Here is a 16,841-nt window from a genome sequence, read left to right as displayed (position 1 = left end):
TCAACCCCAATTTAACCCAATGGAGACAGCTGTACACAGATTTAAGGTTTGAAGGAGTCTTTACAAGTAGTTTAAAACTGCTTTGTTTTACACTACCATGAAAGTAAGTGTATCTCTAGGCCTCACAAGTGAATTGCAGCATTCATCTGCCTTGAACGCCACTTTCCCTCACACTGAGAGTAACAAATAATTATTTTTATTTCTTATGACAATTCCATATTCATAGAATAAGGCTGACACTCTGAACCAGATGGTTATTATCAGCTTAAGTTTTATTTGTTTGTGGAATCTGGAAACTCTGGCAAGGTCGTATTTATTACTCCTCTGTTCTTGCCCTGAGAGCATAAAGAGTCAGGAATTTCAATTTGGAGTCATATATAGGCTGGACATGATAACTTCCATGGAAGGATAATCATGATTTAATCATGATAAACCAGTGTTCTTTGATTAATTATATTAATTTATTTAATTGCACACCTTTCACATATTTAATTGAATTTAAGATTATTTGTTAAACTGCTTTAAAGTTCCACCTGCTCCAGAGGTATGTAATAACATCCCTGAACAGGTTGATTGTTGTTATGAAGTTAAAGGCATGTATTGTACCTTTAAGAGAGAGGGAATGCTGTTCTGCGCTAAGAGCTTACAAGCACCTGTGATATATAACTAAGTCCCAGAGTGTCCTGGAAAATTGAAAATATGTAATATTTGACTGTGAAATGGATACCTGAGTTTTGGATGCTGTTTTGACAACAATTTGAATTTAACCAATCAGCTTAAATTATGCCCCAGGTAACTAAAACCCATTCAAGTTTGAATCTACTCTTTTGCCAACATCAAATCAATGAGACGATCTAAAGTTGAGGATATAAAAAGGCAGGCATTTTGAAAATCAGACAGAGCAGCTGCCATCAACACAGATCCAAGAAATTAGGAGACATTCTCTATCAAAGGTACCTTTCCATATGAAACATATTTGCAGTAAAAGGAAAGAAAACGACCCAGGGATAGCTTCAGCTGGAAGACAGACACCGAAGATGGCAGTCGCTGTATGGTTTTGAAATTAAGTTGATGTGATTTTAATAAATGTTTTATTGGAACAATATATTGTTATAGAGTTGGAGGCAGATAATAAGCAGTTAAGAGAAAGGGGGCTCAGAGTTGTGAATTGTTGTTGTTTCAGGTTCAGAGTGAAATAAATAAATTAATGTTATTTTCTTTAATAGTGAAATTTGGGAGTTCTCTATCACTCATATTTTAATGGATTATGAGGCAAGGTGACCTTTTCTAGGTGTCTGGTTTAATTAACAGAAGGGTTCACTGCTGTGTCGTAACAATTAGAAAAATAAATAGTTTAAAGGGTTATTGTGTACTAAAGATTGTACCTGTAAGTAATCCTTATTTCTGTGCCTGGTTCATCTCTCTCCCAGATCAAAGCCACTCTGTTGGGGTACTGGTTGGCATGACGATCTAAGCAATTCACTGAGGGGGGAAAAAAAATCAAAGTTATTACAATAGATTAAATGATAACTGTTAGAGGTGACAGCTGATGCAAAAAAATACAACAGCTTGTATTTTTTTGCTTCACTTAACAACAGCTCTCAACTTACTAAAACATCCCAAGATACTTCACAAGTATGTTACAAAATTAAAGGTAGGGAGAGAAAAGAACAACCAGATGACAAAAAGCTTGGTGAAAGAAGTAGGTTTTAAGGTGGGTCTTAAGAGAGGCAGAAGTGCTTAGGATTATATAGCTATGAGCTACGCAATATACTAGCTGCATCTCCCTGAATGTTTATTGGTAAAATTAATAGGTCATCATATATAATAAACATAGAGGGGGTGCTCACACGAATGTCATGAAAATTCTTTTCTAGAAATCCCCTCCTGACAATGAATATGTTAATATATTTACTTCACAGAGATAAATCCTGTGCTATCTTAGAATCTCACAACACAGAAGCAGGCTATTTGAGTCATCATTCATGTGTTGATTCTTTGAAGCAGGTATTCCAGTTAGTTCTCATACTTCATTCTTTGTAATACTGCCCTGAAAACCTTTCCATTTCAGGTATATATCTGTCTCCTTTTGAAATTTACTACAGGTAGACAATCCTTTATCTGAAATCCCGAAATCCGAAAAACTCCAAAATCCAAGGTTTTTTTTGTGAAGTTTTTATCTCATGAACAAGGTTGTTTGGCATGCAACCAGTTAACCCAACTCCACACCCACTCGTTGTGCGACGTGGTGGGGGGTATGGTCCAGCACTGGCAGGCCTCAATTCTGTCTCAGAGCCCATCGTAATCACTGTGAGTCTGCTGTTCGATAAGATATTTTAAAACATTTCACAGTTGAAATGTCACCTACTCTGAAATTCGAAAAATTCCGAATTCTGAAAACCAGCTGGTGCGGAGCGTTTCGAATAAAGCGAAACGCTTTATCTAATTTAACCATCCTTTTGGGCACTGTACTCCAGATTACAAAACATAGCTCTGCCAAAGATTTCTCCTCACCTTTCCCCTGATTCTTTAGTCAATTACTTTAAATTACTGTCTTCTGGCTAGCAACCTATTTCTCTCTGTGCATTTAACTGAGTACGTTGTCATAAAGGTGCTTTATATAGTGTAATTGCACTAAAGTTGACAACATGTCAAAGACAGAGATATCAGAAGGACAATTAAAAGCTCGAAGGTGGATTTTTTTTATGTGTCTTTAAAGAGAGGGAAGGAAGAAACAGTGAGATTTACATTCCCAATGAGGAATTCCAGAGCTTAGGGTCTAGATAAACAAAGGCATGGCCAGCAATTCTGTGGTGAAGTAAGTGGAGGATATGCAAGTAATAAGAATTGAAGGACCACAGTTCTCAGTAATTAAAAGGCTAGGTAAGGTTACAGAGATATGGAGAGGCAAGACCATGAAGAGATTTAAGCACAAGAATGAGTTTTTAAGTCAAGAGGTTCACGGTCTGGGAGGTAACATAAATCAGTGGTGCACAGTGGTAAGGGCAGAGCAGAACTTTGCACAAATTATGAAATGGGCAGCCAAGCTCTGGATGAGTTGATGAGTAATGAAAAATGGGTCACTAGCTGGAGAGCACTGGAATAGTCATATGTACTGACAGCCAAAGGAAAAACCCCCATAATTAAGTCTCAAGCAGGAAGGTCCCAAGTGGGAAACTGATCCACTTGTGGCAGGAAATCAGTTAGGCTTATCTAGCAAATTGACATAAATTAACCCTGAGCCCACCACAATTTAGGGATTAAGTTAAAGTTGCATGGGCTTACCCAAGATTTCTGAAAAATGTCCAACTGTTTGGGTTTCCAACAGCCGGTCTCTTATTGTCAACACTCCAATCAATGGATATGGCATCACGAATGGTGGGTCCTCTAATCTTTTTGGGTGACATGATGGCTCAGTGGTTAGCATTGCTGTCTCACAGCGCCACGGACCCGGGTTCGTTTTCCACTTTAAGCGACTGTCTGTGTGGAGTTTGCACTTTCTCCCTGTGTCTGTGTGGGTTACCTCTGGGTGCTCCTGTTTTCTCCCACAATCCAAAAGATGTGCAGGTCAGGTGAACTGGCCACGCTAAACTGCCCATCATGTTAGGTGCATTAGTCAGGGTGAGTGGGTTAATCTTCAGAGGATCGGTATGGACTTGTTGGGCCAAAGGGCCTGTTTCCTATATGTAGGTAATCTAATAAAAAGAAAATTGTCCAGTGACCCCCTCCCTAGGATGGTCAACATACACACACCCACTGAAGTCTAGTGATCTAATGGCAGTCCCTGGTGAAGTCCCTGCAACACTACTAGCAGCATCCATATGCAAGGTGACACTGCCAGCAATGCAGAGCTGCCAGTCTTTGATTGACAAGCAGCTCTCAAAAGTTGAAATTCTGCTGCCAGAATTTTAAATCCTGGGGAAGGCCTGATGCTGGCCAATTAAATGCCTGACAAACAATTAGGTTGGTTAGGCCTTCCCCATTGAAGCAACATGCGTTACCCACAAGTTCTCCATGTAAGGAACATTAAATCCTGCCGAACGTTAGAATTAGTGAGGGCCTAGAAGTAGGCAGGCTTAATGATAGAGAGAAAATTGGCTATTTTCTGTCTTAGCTTATAATTATCAGTATTTCAAAGTTTATTTTTTAATGTTAGCTATAGGTGAAGAACTATCAATGGGAGGAAAGCTATAATGGATAAATTATAAATATATTTTAAATTAAATCTCTTTTGAATGTACAATTTAAGTTCTTGGAAAAACTTGTTCCTTTGTTCAGAATTAGTTGTGCTTTTATCGCTCAGCTATGTCTAAACGACTTGCATAACCTATGATCTAATTACACTACTTCAACCTCCTCCACTCTACCCACGTTCTGTTCATGATTGTACAGTTGTGTGCTAAACACTTGACCATAATCCAGAAAGAAAATATGCTTTATTTATGATGATGAACTTCAAACAAACGTGATTTGGCAGTGATCCATGGAATACTTCAATAAATATCACTGGAAAGAAAAGGCAGTAAAAGCCCGTTTTCAGGAATGAGTTATATTCTAAGTGGTATAGTGGCACTACAGTGTAAAGTAATAGTTAAACCTAAAATCATCTCACGTTCAAGTTACTGATTTCTTTGCCAAAGCAGTTCTACCTTGTATTAGTCAGCTGCTGTCAAACTTGTTTTGGCCTTGTAGTCTGACTATCTGGATTAATCAATATAATCTGATTCTTCAGTTGTACAAAGCAATGGCCACATTCCATCGGGATTACTGCATTCAGATTTGGGTATGACACCTCAGAAAGGATATACTGAGCCTTGGTTGGAGGACCATATATTCACCAGAATGATACTAGTTTTAAAGGGTTGGAGTATGACAGCAGGTTGCATAAACTCAGTTTGTATTCCCTCAGATTTAGCAGATGTTTAAAATGATCAAAGAGTTTAATAGGATAGGTATGGAGAAACTGTTCCCTTTGCTAGGGTGGTCCTGAACATTATCTTAAAGTTCAAGCTAGGTAATGCAGAAGTGAAATCAGGAATAGTTTTTCACACACAGTGTAAGATTAAAGTTTAAATTTGGTTTGAAAGGGAGAAGAGTGGATTTGAGACAAGTATTTTTAACTTAAATAAGGGCAACTATGTGGGCATGAAAGCAGACAGAGCTGAAATGAACTGGATACCCTGTACTAAACTAAGGATAAATTAATAGAAAAGCAGTATTCAACCAATAGCTAAAAATCGGGAAGTATAAGGAGAAAGGAACTTAGTGAAATTACAATCACTAGGAGATGTTATGAGCAAATTGAGGGAGCTGCAAGTTGACAAGTCTCTGGCTCCTGATGGACTTAATCCTCAGGTCTTAAGAGAGGTGACTAGTAAAATGGATGTTTTAATGTTAATTTTCCAAAGTTTGCTAGACTCTGAAAAGGTTCTGCCAGATTGGAAAGTAGCAAATATAACTGCTCAATATAAGAAGGGACACAGGCAGAAGACAGGAAGCTATCAGTCAGTTAGTTTGATGTGTATCATGAGAAGGTTTTAGTATTGCTATTCAAAAAATTATACCTGGTACTCAGAAAACCAAAAGGGAATAGGGAAGGATCAGCATGGTTTGGTGAATGGAAATCATGTTTACTGGAATTCTTTGAAGGAATAATACATGCTGTGTATAATAAAAGCCTGCAGATGATTTCACAAGATATCATGTTAGTGGTTATTGGTGAAAATTAGGAGCTCATGGTGTGTGGGTAACAAATTAACATGGATACAAGATTGGCTGGCTGGCAGGCAAGAGCAAGTATGCATAAGTATGTTGTTTCTGATTGGCCAGATGTGATGCACTGGGGCCTCACTTTTTCACAATTTATCTCAATGACACAGTGTGGGGAGTGAAGACATCATAGTTAAATTTGCAAGGAACTCAAAGATAGGTATAAAAGGAAATATGTTGTAAAGAAGATATAAGGAGGTTGCAAATATATATAAATGTATTGAGTGGAAAACAAAGCCAGCATATGGAGTATTCTAGGGGACATTGAATTTGTTCACCATGACAAGATAAATAAAAATGCAGAGCATTATTTAAATGGAGAATGACTGCAGAATTCCAAGTTGCAGAAGGTTCTGGTTATTATAGTGCACAAAGCACAAAAGGGTAATATGGAGGCGCAGCAAATAATTATGAAGGCTAATAGACTGCTTTCCTTTCTTGCAAAAGGAAGTGAACATAAACAAAGGTGTTATGCTTTAATTACACGAAGCATTGGGGAGACCACATTTTGATATCTGTATGTAGGGTTCAGTCTGCTTATTGAGGAAGGATGTAAATGTGTTGCAGGCAGTTCAGAGAAGATTTTCTAGACTGTTACCTGGAATAAGAAAATTGTCTTATGAGAAGGATTGGATTGGCTGGGTTTGCAATAATCTTGTTGAAAAATGGTGCACACTCAAGAGTGTGAGTGGCCTGCTTATTCTCCTAATTCATTTGTTCATGCAATGGAAATTTTAAACATTCTCCTGGAAAAGTTGTGAGGATGTTACAACAATTTAAATTTTCGAAACCGAGCTTAATAGATATTCTTAGATAAATCATCACTAATCACAAAGAAAGATAGAATTTGGATTTATATAGCATCTTTCACAATGTCAGGATACCCAAAGCACATTGCAGTCAATTAAGTAATTTAGAAGTATAGTCATTGTTTTCGGCAAGAAATTCAGCTGGCAATTTTGCACCACAGGATTTCCACAAACAGCTAATTAAGTGCCTCACAGGCACTTAATTTGGATCAATCTGTTTTCCACAGTGTTAACTGAGTTATGAAGGTTCGTCTTTTAGCACAATGGTGTCTTTTTCACTGTGTCATTACACATACATACACAACTACAACTGATTTGGCAAAAATATCAGCACTAATACTGGGCCTCCTTCGGGTGCAAAGGCAGTGTGGGGGTATTATAGAGAAAAACAGGAAATTTAGAGAGTCTCCTCACAATTAAAAAAGTAAAGATTTACTTAGGGAGAAAAAAAGGAAAAGAACAAAGGTTGGTCTGTCCCCCAGTTTTGATGGTTTGCATTGCCCATAATAGGCTTTGTTTGTAAATATTTAATTGGCTACACAGGTGGTGGTTGAAAAAAATTACATATGTCAAAAACTGATCACAATTTACATGGATAAATAGTTTCACATGTGCTTCAGCAGAAAATGCCCAAAATTACACAATTTAAGGTATTTTTCTCTGGGGACTTGAGAACATGAGGACTAGCGCTCCTCAGGGCTCTCACACATAAATAAGGACTGCTGCCACCCTGGGCACCACCCTCTACTCTATGATCACCATCATTCCCTGACTCTGACCTAATACTTATCCAGTGTTGGCCTACCCACCACTGCATTAACTAATAGGTGAAAAGCTGCAACTAGACGGCCATTTGTTGAAGGGACCTAGGAGTGCAAGTTCATAGTTCTTTGAAATTGGCATTGCATGTAGACAGGGTGATTAAGAAGGCATTTGGCAAACTTGCCTTCATTGGTCAAAGCATTGAGTACAAGAGTTGGGATGTCATAGAGTCATAGAGATGTACAGCATGAAAACAGACCCTTCGGTCCAACCCGTCCAAGCCGACCAGATATCCCAACCCACTAGTCCCACCTGCCAGCACCCGGCCCATATCCCTCCAAACCCTTCCTACTCATATACCCATCCAAATGCCTCTTAAATGTTGCAATTGTACCAGCCTCCACCACATCCTCTGGCAGCTCAATCCATACACGTACCACCCTCTGCATGAAAAGGTTGCCCCTTGGGTCTCTTTTATATCTTTCCCCTCTCACCCTAAACCTATGCCCTCTAGTTCTGGACTCCCCGATCCCAGTGAAAAGACTTTGTCTATTTACCCTATCCATGCCCCTCATAATTTTGTAAATCTCTATAAGGTCACGACACTCCAGGGAAAACAGCCGCAGCCTGTTCAGCCTCTCCCTATAGCTCAAATCCTCCAACCCTGGCAACATCCTTGTAAATCATTTCTGAACCCTTTCAAGTTTCACAATATCTTTCCGATAGGAAGGAGACCAGAATTACACGCAATATTCCAACAGTGGCCTAACCAATGTCCTGTGCAGCCGCAACATGACCTTCCAACTCCGGTACTCAATACTCTGATCAATAAAGGAAAGCATACCTGTGACTCCACTTTCAAGGAGCTACGAACCTCCACTCCAAGGTCTCTTTGTTCAGCAACACTCCCTAGGACCTTACCATTAAGTGTACAAGTCCTGCTAAGATTTCATGAACGAGTGAGGCCACTTTTAGAATATTGCATACAACTCTGGTCACCCTCCTATAGAAAAGATGTTACTAAACTAGAAAGGGTGCAGAAAAAAATCACAAGGCTGTTGCCAGGTCTGGAGCTTGTAAGTTATAAAGCGAGCCTGAATATGCTGGGGATATTTTCCCTTAAGTATTGGTGGCTGAGGGGTGACCTTATAGAGGTTGATAACCTCATGAGGGGCATGGATAAGGTAAATAGCCAAAGTATTTTTTCAAGGGTAGGGGAGGCCAAAACTAAAGGATGAGAGGGGAAAGATTTAAAAGGGGTAACTTTTTCACACAAAGGCTTGTGCACGTATTGAATGAACTACCAGAGGAAGTGGTAGGGTCAGGGACAATTACAGCATTTAAAAGACATTTGGACAGATACGTGAATACAGAAGGTTTAGAGGAATATGGGCCAAATGTAGACAAATGGGAGTGATTCAATTTGAGATATCTGGTCAGCATGGACCAGTTGGAATGTTTCCATGCTGTATGAGTCTATGATTCTGCTTACGTGAACTAGTGGCACATTAATGAAGCCGAGCCTGAGAAATGGAACAGGCCTCACTGAAAGGACATCCCTTGCCAGTTAGTACTGAACACAACTGAATGCTGGCTTGTCTTTGCAGCACATTTTATTTTTTGTCATCAGTCATGATCGTGGTTGGACAAATTAATACAATGTTAAAGGGAAAAGCATACAAATCCTAGGCTTTCTCAGTAGAGACACTGATGTAACTTAAAACCCAGAGTGCTCTCAACAGGAGAAGGGGATTGTTAAAAATTTCAAAAATATGAAACTTAAGTCTCACCCGCTCACTTAAAAATTTCCATTTTTCGGAGAAGCGATTGGAGAAAGTGAGGCACGTCCAGTCATTTAAATGTGCCTCAAATTTAAGCAAAGGTTTGTTAGTATCCAGGGCTCGAATGCCAAGAGCTGCAGGAAGGTGAGAAGGACTGCATTTATTAGGTCTTTACAGTCTTGCTTGTAGGGAGGGGGAGGAAAAAAGTGCTATCCTCAACCTCTCAAGCACACCTACAATAGTTCCCTCCCCCAACTGATCATTGCTTTCTACTCACAATCCATCTGCAAAGTCCTATCCAGCAGGCACCGCTATCTTAGCATGTCCCACCCACTCCCACCCCCAAATGGCATGACCTGTATTTGTCAACAAGCATGTTCCGGAAGAAAGCCGATATAAAATATCCACCGCCTGGAAATCAACAATGTTTCTCTATTTTCTCCACTTGCTCTACAATTGATACTTTGTCAATTGCTGGTTAATGTGTGTTTGTCTTAGTTTAATTGAGTCAGTTTTGGGGACTAAATTGGGCGTTAATTCAAAGTTTTATAATGGAAACGTAAAGATAAATGCTCTGCAATATAAGTGTTGCAGTAATACTTTCAATGGAACCAATTATTTTGAAACTGTATGTGGTACAGTTGCTGATCAAGGTCTAAATAAATTAAAGTTGTGAAGTGTTTTTTTGTTGAAAGCTGCACTGCTGTGGAGGCTCGGTTTAAATTTCACAGTAATCTAATTTGCCTGCCACGTTTCCAATATTACAACAATGACCTCCCTGCAATTGTGCTTTCAGGGTAAAACGTTTCAGAGTCCTGATATCGTAGAAGGTGCTAACTGTACAGCCTTCTTACCGTTCGTCATTTTAACTACCAGGCAGACTGAACTTAAAAGTTCTGTAGGTAAAAGGTTTACTGTTTCAACGTTGTAAACTAAACAATGATAACAACAGGTTTGATTTAAAAATATAACGAACCAACTCGACATCTCTTAGCAAACAGAGAAGTCTGCAAGTTCAGTTTCATTTTCAATGTCACGATTCCCACATATAGTTTGCAAAATATTTCTATTTCCTGCATCAACAAGGACTTACTTTGCTTTACTAAGACACAAGATACACAGATCAGTATTTTGTTCATAACTTTCATCATTGCGATCGCCATTTTTGGCGGAAAATTTCGTAAAGTCATTTTTGATAAACCAATCTTTATTTGAGATAGAGATTGTCGCTCTGAGCTTGTTTTTGTCCATTCCTTTTCAGGTGTTTATCAGAATCTGAAATGTGCAAGAAAGTACAGACCACACTTTTTCTTAGAAAAGTGGTTGTTTTGTTTTTACCTGACACGTTGAGTTGCCCTTCCAGGAACCAGGCGATCGAGCCTTTGCTAAAATCACAATCGTGAACCCGCTGAAAGAGCCGGTTCCACAAGAGTCTCTCCTTGGCCAGAGTCCCCCAGAAGGTTTCGGGATCTCTGATGGCGAAGTCCAACAGGTCGGCGTAAGAATTTACCCCAGGGAAAGAACTGGACTCCGGCAGGAATGAGCTGATGTTCGGGGCTGGGGAAGTAGCGTGAAACGTCCGGATCTTGTTCGGGTCCAAGCCCCGGGGAGAACCCTTCACCCTGGCTGCGGTCCTCTCGTTGACACTTGCAGAGGGTCGCGGGCAACGACTGAAGGCAATCCGGAGCAAGCGGCTACCCCCCATGATCGCTGCCATGTCCCGGTCTCTTATTTACAGAGTTTACCGGAACGCTCTCCGTTGGGAAGGAGGTACTGTGCAAGTCAGCGGTGGGCGAAGATCCCTGGGCAAGATTCCTTGCAAAGTGACGCTGCCTTCCACCCAGTCTGGGTCAGAGTCCTGCCCAAAAGAGGAAGCTGTGCAGCACGAAGACAGTTCAGCTGAAAGAGGCCCCCTCGAGGTTAGGATCGCGAGAGATCTGCAAGACATGCTGCCGAAAGAAACATGGGGTGAGGAAAGTTCAAATGCATGCATTATCCACACGCCTGAAGTCGCAAGAGCAAGCTGACATCACAAAGCCACTTTGTTTCAGGGGAGGAGATGGCCCATTGATAATATCACTAATTATCAATCCACCGACCCAGGGAATGTGCTGGGGGCCATGAAACCAGTGCCCACTCTTGGGATAACCTATCTGGTTTCCCAGTGTTCCTCAAGGAAGGAAATCTTCCTGTTATGGCCTACATGTGACTCCTGGCCCACAGCAATGTGGCTGACTATCAACTGCCCTGAAACTGGATGGATCACCTGGCATCAACCTAGGAAGTGATGCCAACACGTGGGTTAAATTCCCGCATCTGCTGAAGGATTCTACTTCTCAACCTCTGCCCTCTCCTGAGGCATGGTGATCCTCAGGTTAAACCACTACCAATCATCTCTGTCTAATGAGAGAGCAACCCTCTGGTCTAGTAGGGCTATAGCATTACCTTTTCACTAACATTTGGGGGCTAGTGCCAAAACTGGGAGTGCTGTTTCACAGACCAGTCAAGCAACACCCTGACACAGTCATATTCTTGCAATTATATCTTACAGACAATGTCTCTGACACCACCATCACCATCCCTGGATATGTCCTGTCCCACCGGCAAGACAGACTCAGCAAAGATGGTGGCACAATTGTTTACAGTCAGAAAGGAGCTGGCCTAGGAGCTGTTAACATAGACTCTGGACGCAATGAAGTCTCATGGCATCAGATCAAACATGGGTAAGGAAACCTTCTACTGATTACACCATTCTACCTGCCACAGGTGTAGGATAGTATTGATAAGAATGACCATCATGCAGTCCACCTGAGATGAAGTCCTGCGTTCAAATTGAGAATACTTTTCATTGTGTTATGTGGCACTACCAACATTTGGATGGATCTAGTAACTCAGGACTGGACATCAATGTGGCGCTGTGGCCCATCATCAGCAGAATTATACTCCAACACAACCTGCAACCTCACAGCCTGGCTTTTCCCAAACTTTACCGTTAACATCAAACCAGGGCATCAACCCTGGTTCAATGAAAAGCGCAGGAGATCATGCCAAGAGCAGCACCAGGCATGCCTACAGATGAGGCAAACAGGGCTACTTGCTTGCGAAAATGCACAATCGGCAAGTAATAAATAGAGCTAAGTGATCCCATAGTCTACAGATCAAATGTAAGCTCTGCAATCCTGCCACACCTTATCATGAATGGTAGTGAACAATTAAACAACTCACTGGAGGAGGAGACTCCACAAATACCCTCATCTTTAATGATGGAAGAAGTCAATGCATCAGTATAAAGCCCCCACATTAATCTCCGCCCCCACATCGATCTCCGCCCCCCATGACCAACTACATTCCCATGACTAACTCTGCCCCCACAACTAACTCCGCCCCCACGACTAGCTCCGCCCAAATGACTAACTCCACCCCCACTCCCAGCTCCAGCCCCACACCAGGTCCTAGCTCCCAGTCCTGCCGTATTTTCACCATCCTTCCAGACCTCCCCCTCTTTGAGGATGAATGATCAGTCCTCAGCAGAGGCCTCACATCCATCCCCCTACACTCCCGGATCAATGAGTTTGACATGCGGCTAGACATCGAGTATTTCTTCCACCGCCTTCGCCTCCCCGCCTACTTCTTCAACCAGGACTCTTGCCCACCCTCTGACGACCCCTTCTCTCCCGCCTCCAACACACCCCATCCACCTGGACACCCCGTGCTGGCCTCTTACCCGCCCTCGATCTCTTCATATCCAACTGCCGCTGCGACATTGACCACTTCAACCTATCCACCCCTCTCACCCACTCCAACCTCTCACCCTCACAACACACAGGCCTCCACTCCCTCTGTTCCAACCCCAACCTCACCATCAAACCGGCAGACAAGGGAGGCACAGTGGTAGTTTGGCGCACCGATCTTTACACCGCTGAAGCTAGACCCAACTCGCGGACACCTCCTCCTACTGCCCCCTTGACCATGACCCCACCTCCCACCACCAAACCATCATCCCCCAGACCATCCATAACCTCATCACCTCAGGGGATCTCCCATCCACCGCCTCCAACCTCATAGTCCCACAACCCCACACTGCCCATTTCTACCTCCTGCCCAACATGCACAAACCCGACTGCCCCAGCCGACCCATTGTCTCAGTCTGCTCTTACCCCACCGAACTCATCTCTGCATGCCTCGACACTGTCCTGTCCCCCTTAGTCCAAGAACTCCCCACCTACATTCGGGACACCACCCACGCCCTCCACTGCCTCCATGATTTTCGCTTCCCTGGCCCCCAACACCTTATCTTCACGATGGACATCCAGTTCCTATACACTTCCATCCGCCATCACGAAGGCCTCAAAGCCCTCCGCTTCTTCCTTTCCTGCTGACCCAACCAGTACCCTTCAACTGACACCCTCCTTCGACTAACTGAACTGGTTCTCACTCTCAACATCTTCTCCTTCCAATCCTCCCACTTTCTCCAAACCAAAGGAGTAGCCATGGGCACCCGCATGGGCCCCAGCTATGCCTGCCTCTTCGTTGGATATGTGGAACAGTCCAACTTCCGCAGCTACACTGGCACTACCCCCCACCTTTTCCTCCGCTACATTGATGATTGTATTGGCGCTACCTCGTGCTCCCACGAGAAGGTTGAACAGTTCATCCACTTTACTAACATCTTCCACCCTGACCTCAAATTTACCTGGACCTTCTCAGACTCCTCCTTCCCCTTCCTAGACCTCTCCATTTCTATCTCGGGCAACCGACTCAACATAGACATTTATTACAAACCGGCCGACACCCACAGCTACCTAGATTACACCTCCTCCCACCCTGCCCCCTGTAAAAATGCCATTCCATATTCCCAATTCCTTCGCCTCTGCCACATCTGCTCCCAGGAGTACCAATTCCACTACCGAACAGCCCAAATGGCCGACTTCTTCAAAGACTGCAATTTCCCCTCCGATGTGGTCGACGATGCTCTCCACCACATCCCCTCCACTTCCCGCACTTTCGCCCTTGAACCCCACCCCTCCAATCGCCACCAGGACAGAATCCCACTGGTCCTCACGTTCCACCCCACCAACCTCCGGATACATCATATCATCTTCCGTCATTTCCACCACCTCAAAACAGACCCCACCACCAGAGGTATATTTCCTTCCCCACCCCTATCAGTATTCCGGAGAGACCACTCCCTCCGCGACTCTCTCGTCAGGTCCACACACCCACCACCCCAATCTCCACTCCCGGCACCTTCCCCTGCAACCACAAGAAGTGCAAAACTTGCACCCACACCTCCTCCCTCATCTCCCTCCAAGGCCCCAATGGATCCTTCCATATCCATCACAAATTCACCTGCACTTGCAAACACATCATTTACTGTATCCGCTGGACCCGATATGGTCTCCTTTACATTGGGCAGACAGGCCGCCTACTTGCGGAACGTTTCAGGAAACACCCTGGGACACCCGCACCAAACAATCCAACCACCCCATGGCTGAACACTTTAACTCCCCCTCCACTCCGCCAAGCATATGCAGGTCCTTGGCCTCCTCCATCACCAGACCCTGGCCACACGACGCCTGGAGGAAGAGCGCCTCATCTTCTGTGTAGGAACCCTCCAACCACAAGGGATGAATGTAGATTTCTCCAGCTTCCTCATTTCCCCTCCCCCCACCTTTTCTTAGTCCCAACCCCCAGATTCAGCACCGCCCTCTTGACCTGCAATCGTCTTCCCAACCTCTCCGCCCTCACCCCCTCTCCAGCCTATCACCCTCACTCTCACCTTCTTCCACCTATCGTAGTCCCCCTCCCCCCAGCCCCCCACCTTTTATCTCAGCCCGCTGGGCACACCAACCTCATTTGTGAAGAAGGGCTTATGCCCGAAACGTCGATTCTCCTGCTCCTTGGATGCTGCCTGGTCTGCTGCGCTTTTCCAGCACCACACTTTTCAAACCTAGGACACTACCCTGAGAAACTCCTACAGAGATGACTGAGCTCCAATCACCACATTCATCTTCTTATGTGTCTTATCAGCAAGGAATTTTCCCAATTTCCATTGACTCCAGTTTTACAAGGGCTCCTTGAAGCCACATTCAGTTAAATATGACTTTGATGTCAAGTGCTATCATTTTCACCTCTGGAATTCTATATTTTGTTTATGTTTAAATTAATGCTCTAATGAGGTCAGGGGCTGAATGGCACTGGCAGAATGTCCTAGGCCCAACTATCTTCAGCTGCTTAGACAATGACCACATCAAAACTTGGGGAAATTTGCTGATGTTTGCACCATGTGCAGCACTATTCATGACTCCTTGAATACTGATGCATTCCATATCCAAATGCACAGGACCTGGTCAATATTCAGGCTTGGGCTGAAAAGTGGTGAGTAACATTTCTAGGCGAAAGTGAGCACTGCAGAGTCGAGAGTGTGGTGATGGAGAAGCACAGCAGGTCAGGCAGCATCTAAGGAGCAGACAAATCAACATTTCAGGCAAATGCCCTTCATTAGGAATGAGGCTTGTGGGTCAGGGCTGAGAGATAAATGGGAGAAGGTGGGGTTTGGGAGAAGGTAGCTCAAAGCGATAGGTGAATGAAGGTGAGCGAGAAGGTGATAGGTCACAGGGGGGAGTGATGGACGGGTCCGGAGGGTGGTGCCGAGTTGGAGGCTTGGGACTGGGATAATGTGGAGGGAGGAGAAATGAGGAAGCTGTTGAAATCCACATTTATCCCATGTGGTTGCAGGGTGCCAAGGCGGAATATGAGGCGTTCCTCCTCCAGGTGTCGGGTGGTAATGGTTTGGTGGTGGAGGACGCCCAGGACCTGCATGGCTTTGATGGAGTGGGAGGGAGAGTTGAAGTGTTTAGCCTTGGCACAGTGGGTTTTGTGGGTGAAGGAGTCCCAGAGATGTTCTCTGAAATGATCCACAAAAAGGCGTCCATGTAGTTGAAAAGAACTTCAGGCAACTCCATGTCAACAGCACCACTTGTGAATATAAGCAATAAATGGGTAGGGCTTTCACTGTTTTGTTATACTTTGCTTTAATCAAAAACATTGGGTATATTTTGTTGTTAGCATTCTTGTACTAATATCCGGGCTAAATCCAAGGCACCATGAAAATGGGAAAAAATCATAACAATTTACATTCTCACAGAGTACACTGATAGTCCTGAAAATGTCTGCATTTTCACAGTCCACACTGACCCCCCTGAAACTGTCCCTGTTCTCAGATTCCATGTTGATACCCCTGAAATTATCAGCATTCTAACTTTCCTCGATAGCACCCCTCACTGTCGACACTGACATCCTGAAAATGACCAATTCTCACTGTCCACATTGACAACCCGAGACTGTCCCCATTCTCACTGTCCACAGTGACACCGCTGAATCTGTCTCCATTCTCACTGTCCACAGTGACAACCCGAGACTTGTCCCCATTCTCACTGTCCACAGTGACAACCCGAGACTGTCCCCATTCTCACTGTCTATAGTGACAACCTGAGACTGTCCCCATTCTCACTGTCTATAGTGACAACCCGAGACTGTCCCCATTCTCACTGTCTATAGTGACAACCTGAGACTGTCCCCATTCTCACTGTCCACAGCGACAACCCGAGACTGTCCCCATTCTCACTGTCCACAGTGACAACCCGAGACTGTCCCCATTCTAACTGTCCACACTGACACCGCAGAATCTGTCTCCATTCTCACTGTCCACAGTGACAAC

At 43.7% G+C, this 16,841-nt stretch overlaps 1 protein-coding gene across 2 annotated transcripts in view; it reads right to left on the bottom strand.

Moving 5' to 3' along the window:
- Positions 1-10,838, bottom strand: part of LOC140483223 (acetyl-coenzyme A synthetase 2-like, mitochondrial) — a 78,286-nt gene extending 67,448 nt beyond the window's left edge. For both annotated transcript variants that reach the window (XM_072581305.1, XM_072581306.1), the window contains exons 1-2: positions 10,460-10,838; positions 1,386-1,482 (exon numbers count right to left, since the gene is read on the bottom strand). In XM_072581305.1, the coding sequence (XP_072437406.1) occupies positions 1,386-1,482; positions 10,460-10,838 (476 nt within the window). The remainder of the gene's footprint in view (positions 1-1,385; positions 1,483-10,459) is intronic.
- Between the last annotated feature and the right edge of the window lie 6,003 nt (positions 10,839-16,841).

The sequence above is a fragment of the Chiloscyllium punctatum genome, chromosome 11 (assembly GCF_047496795.1).
Source record: "Chiloscyllium punctatum isolate Juve2018m chromosome 11, sChiPun1.3, whole genome shotgun sequence".
NCBI lineage: Eukaryota > Metazoa > Chordata > Chondrichthyes > Orectolobiformes > Hemiscylliidae > Chiloscyllium > Chiloscyllium punctatum.
This window is presented reverse-complemented; position numbering and strand designations above follow the sequence as displayed.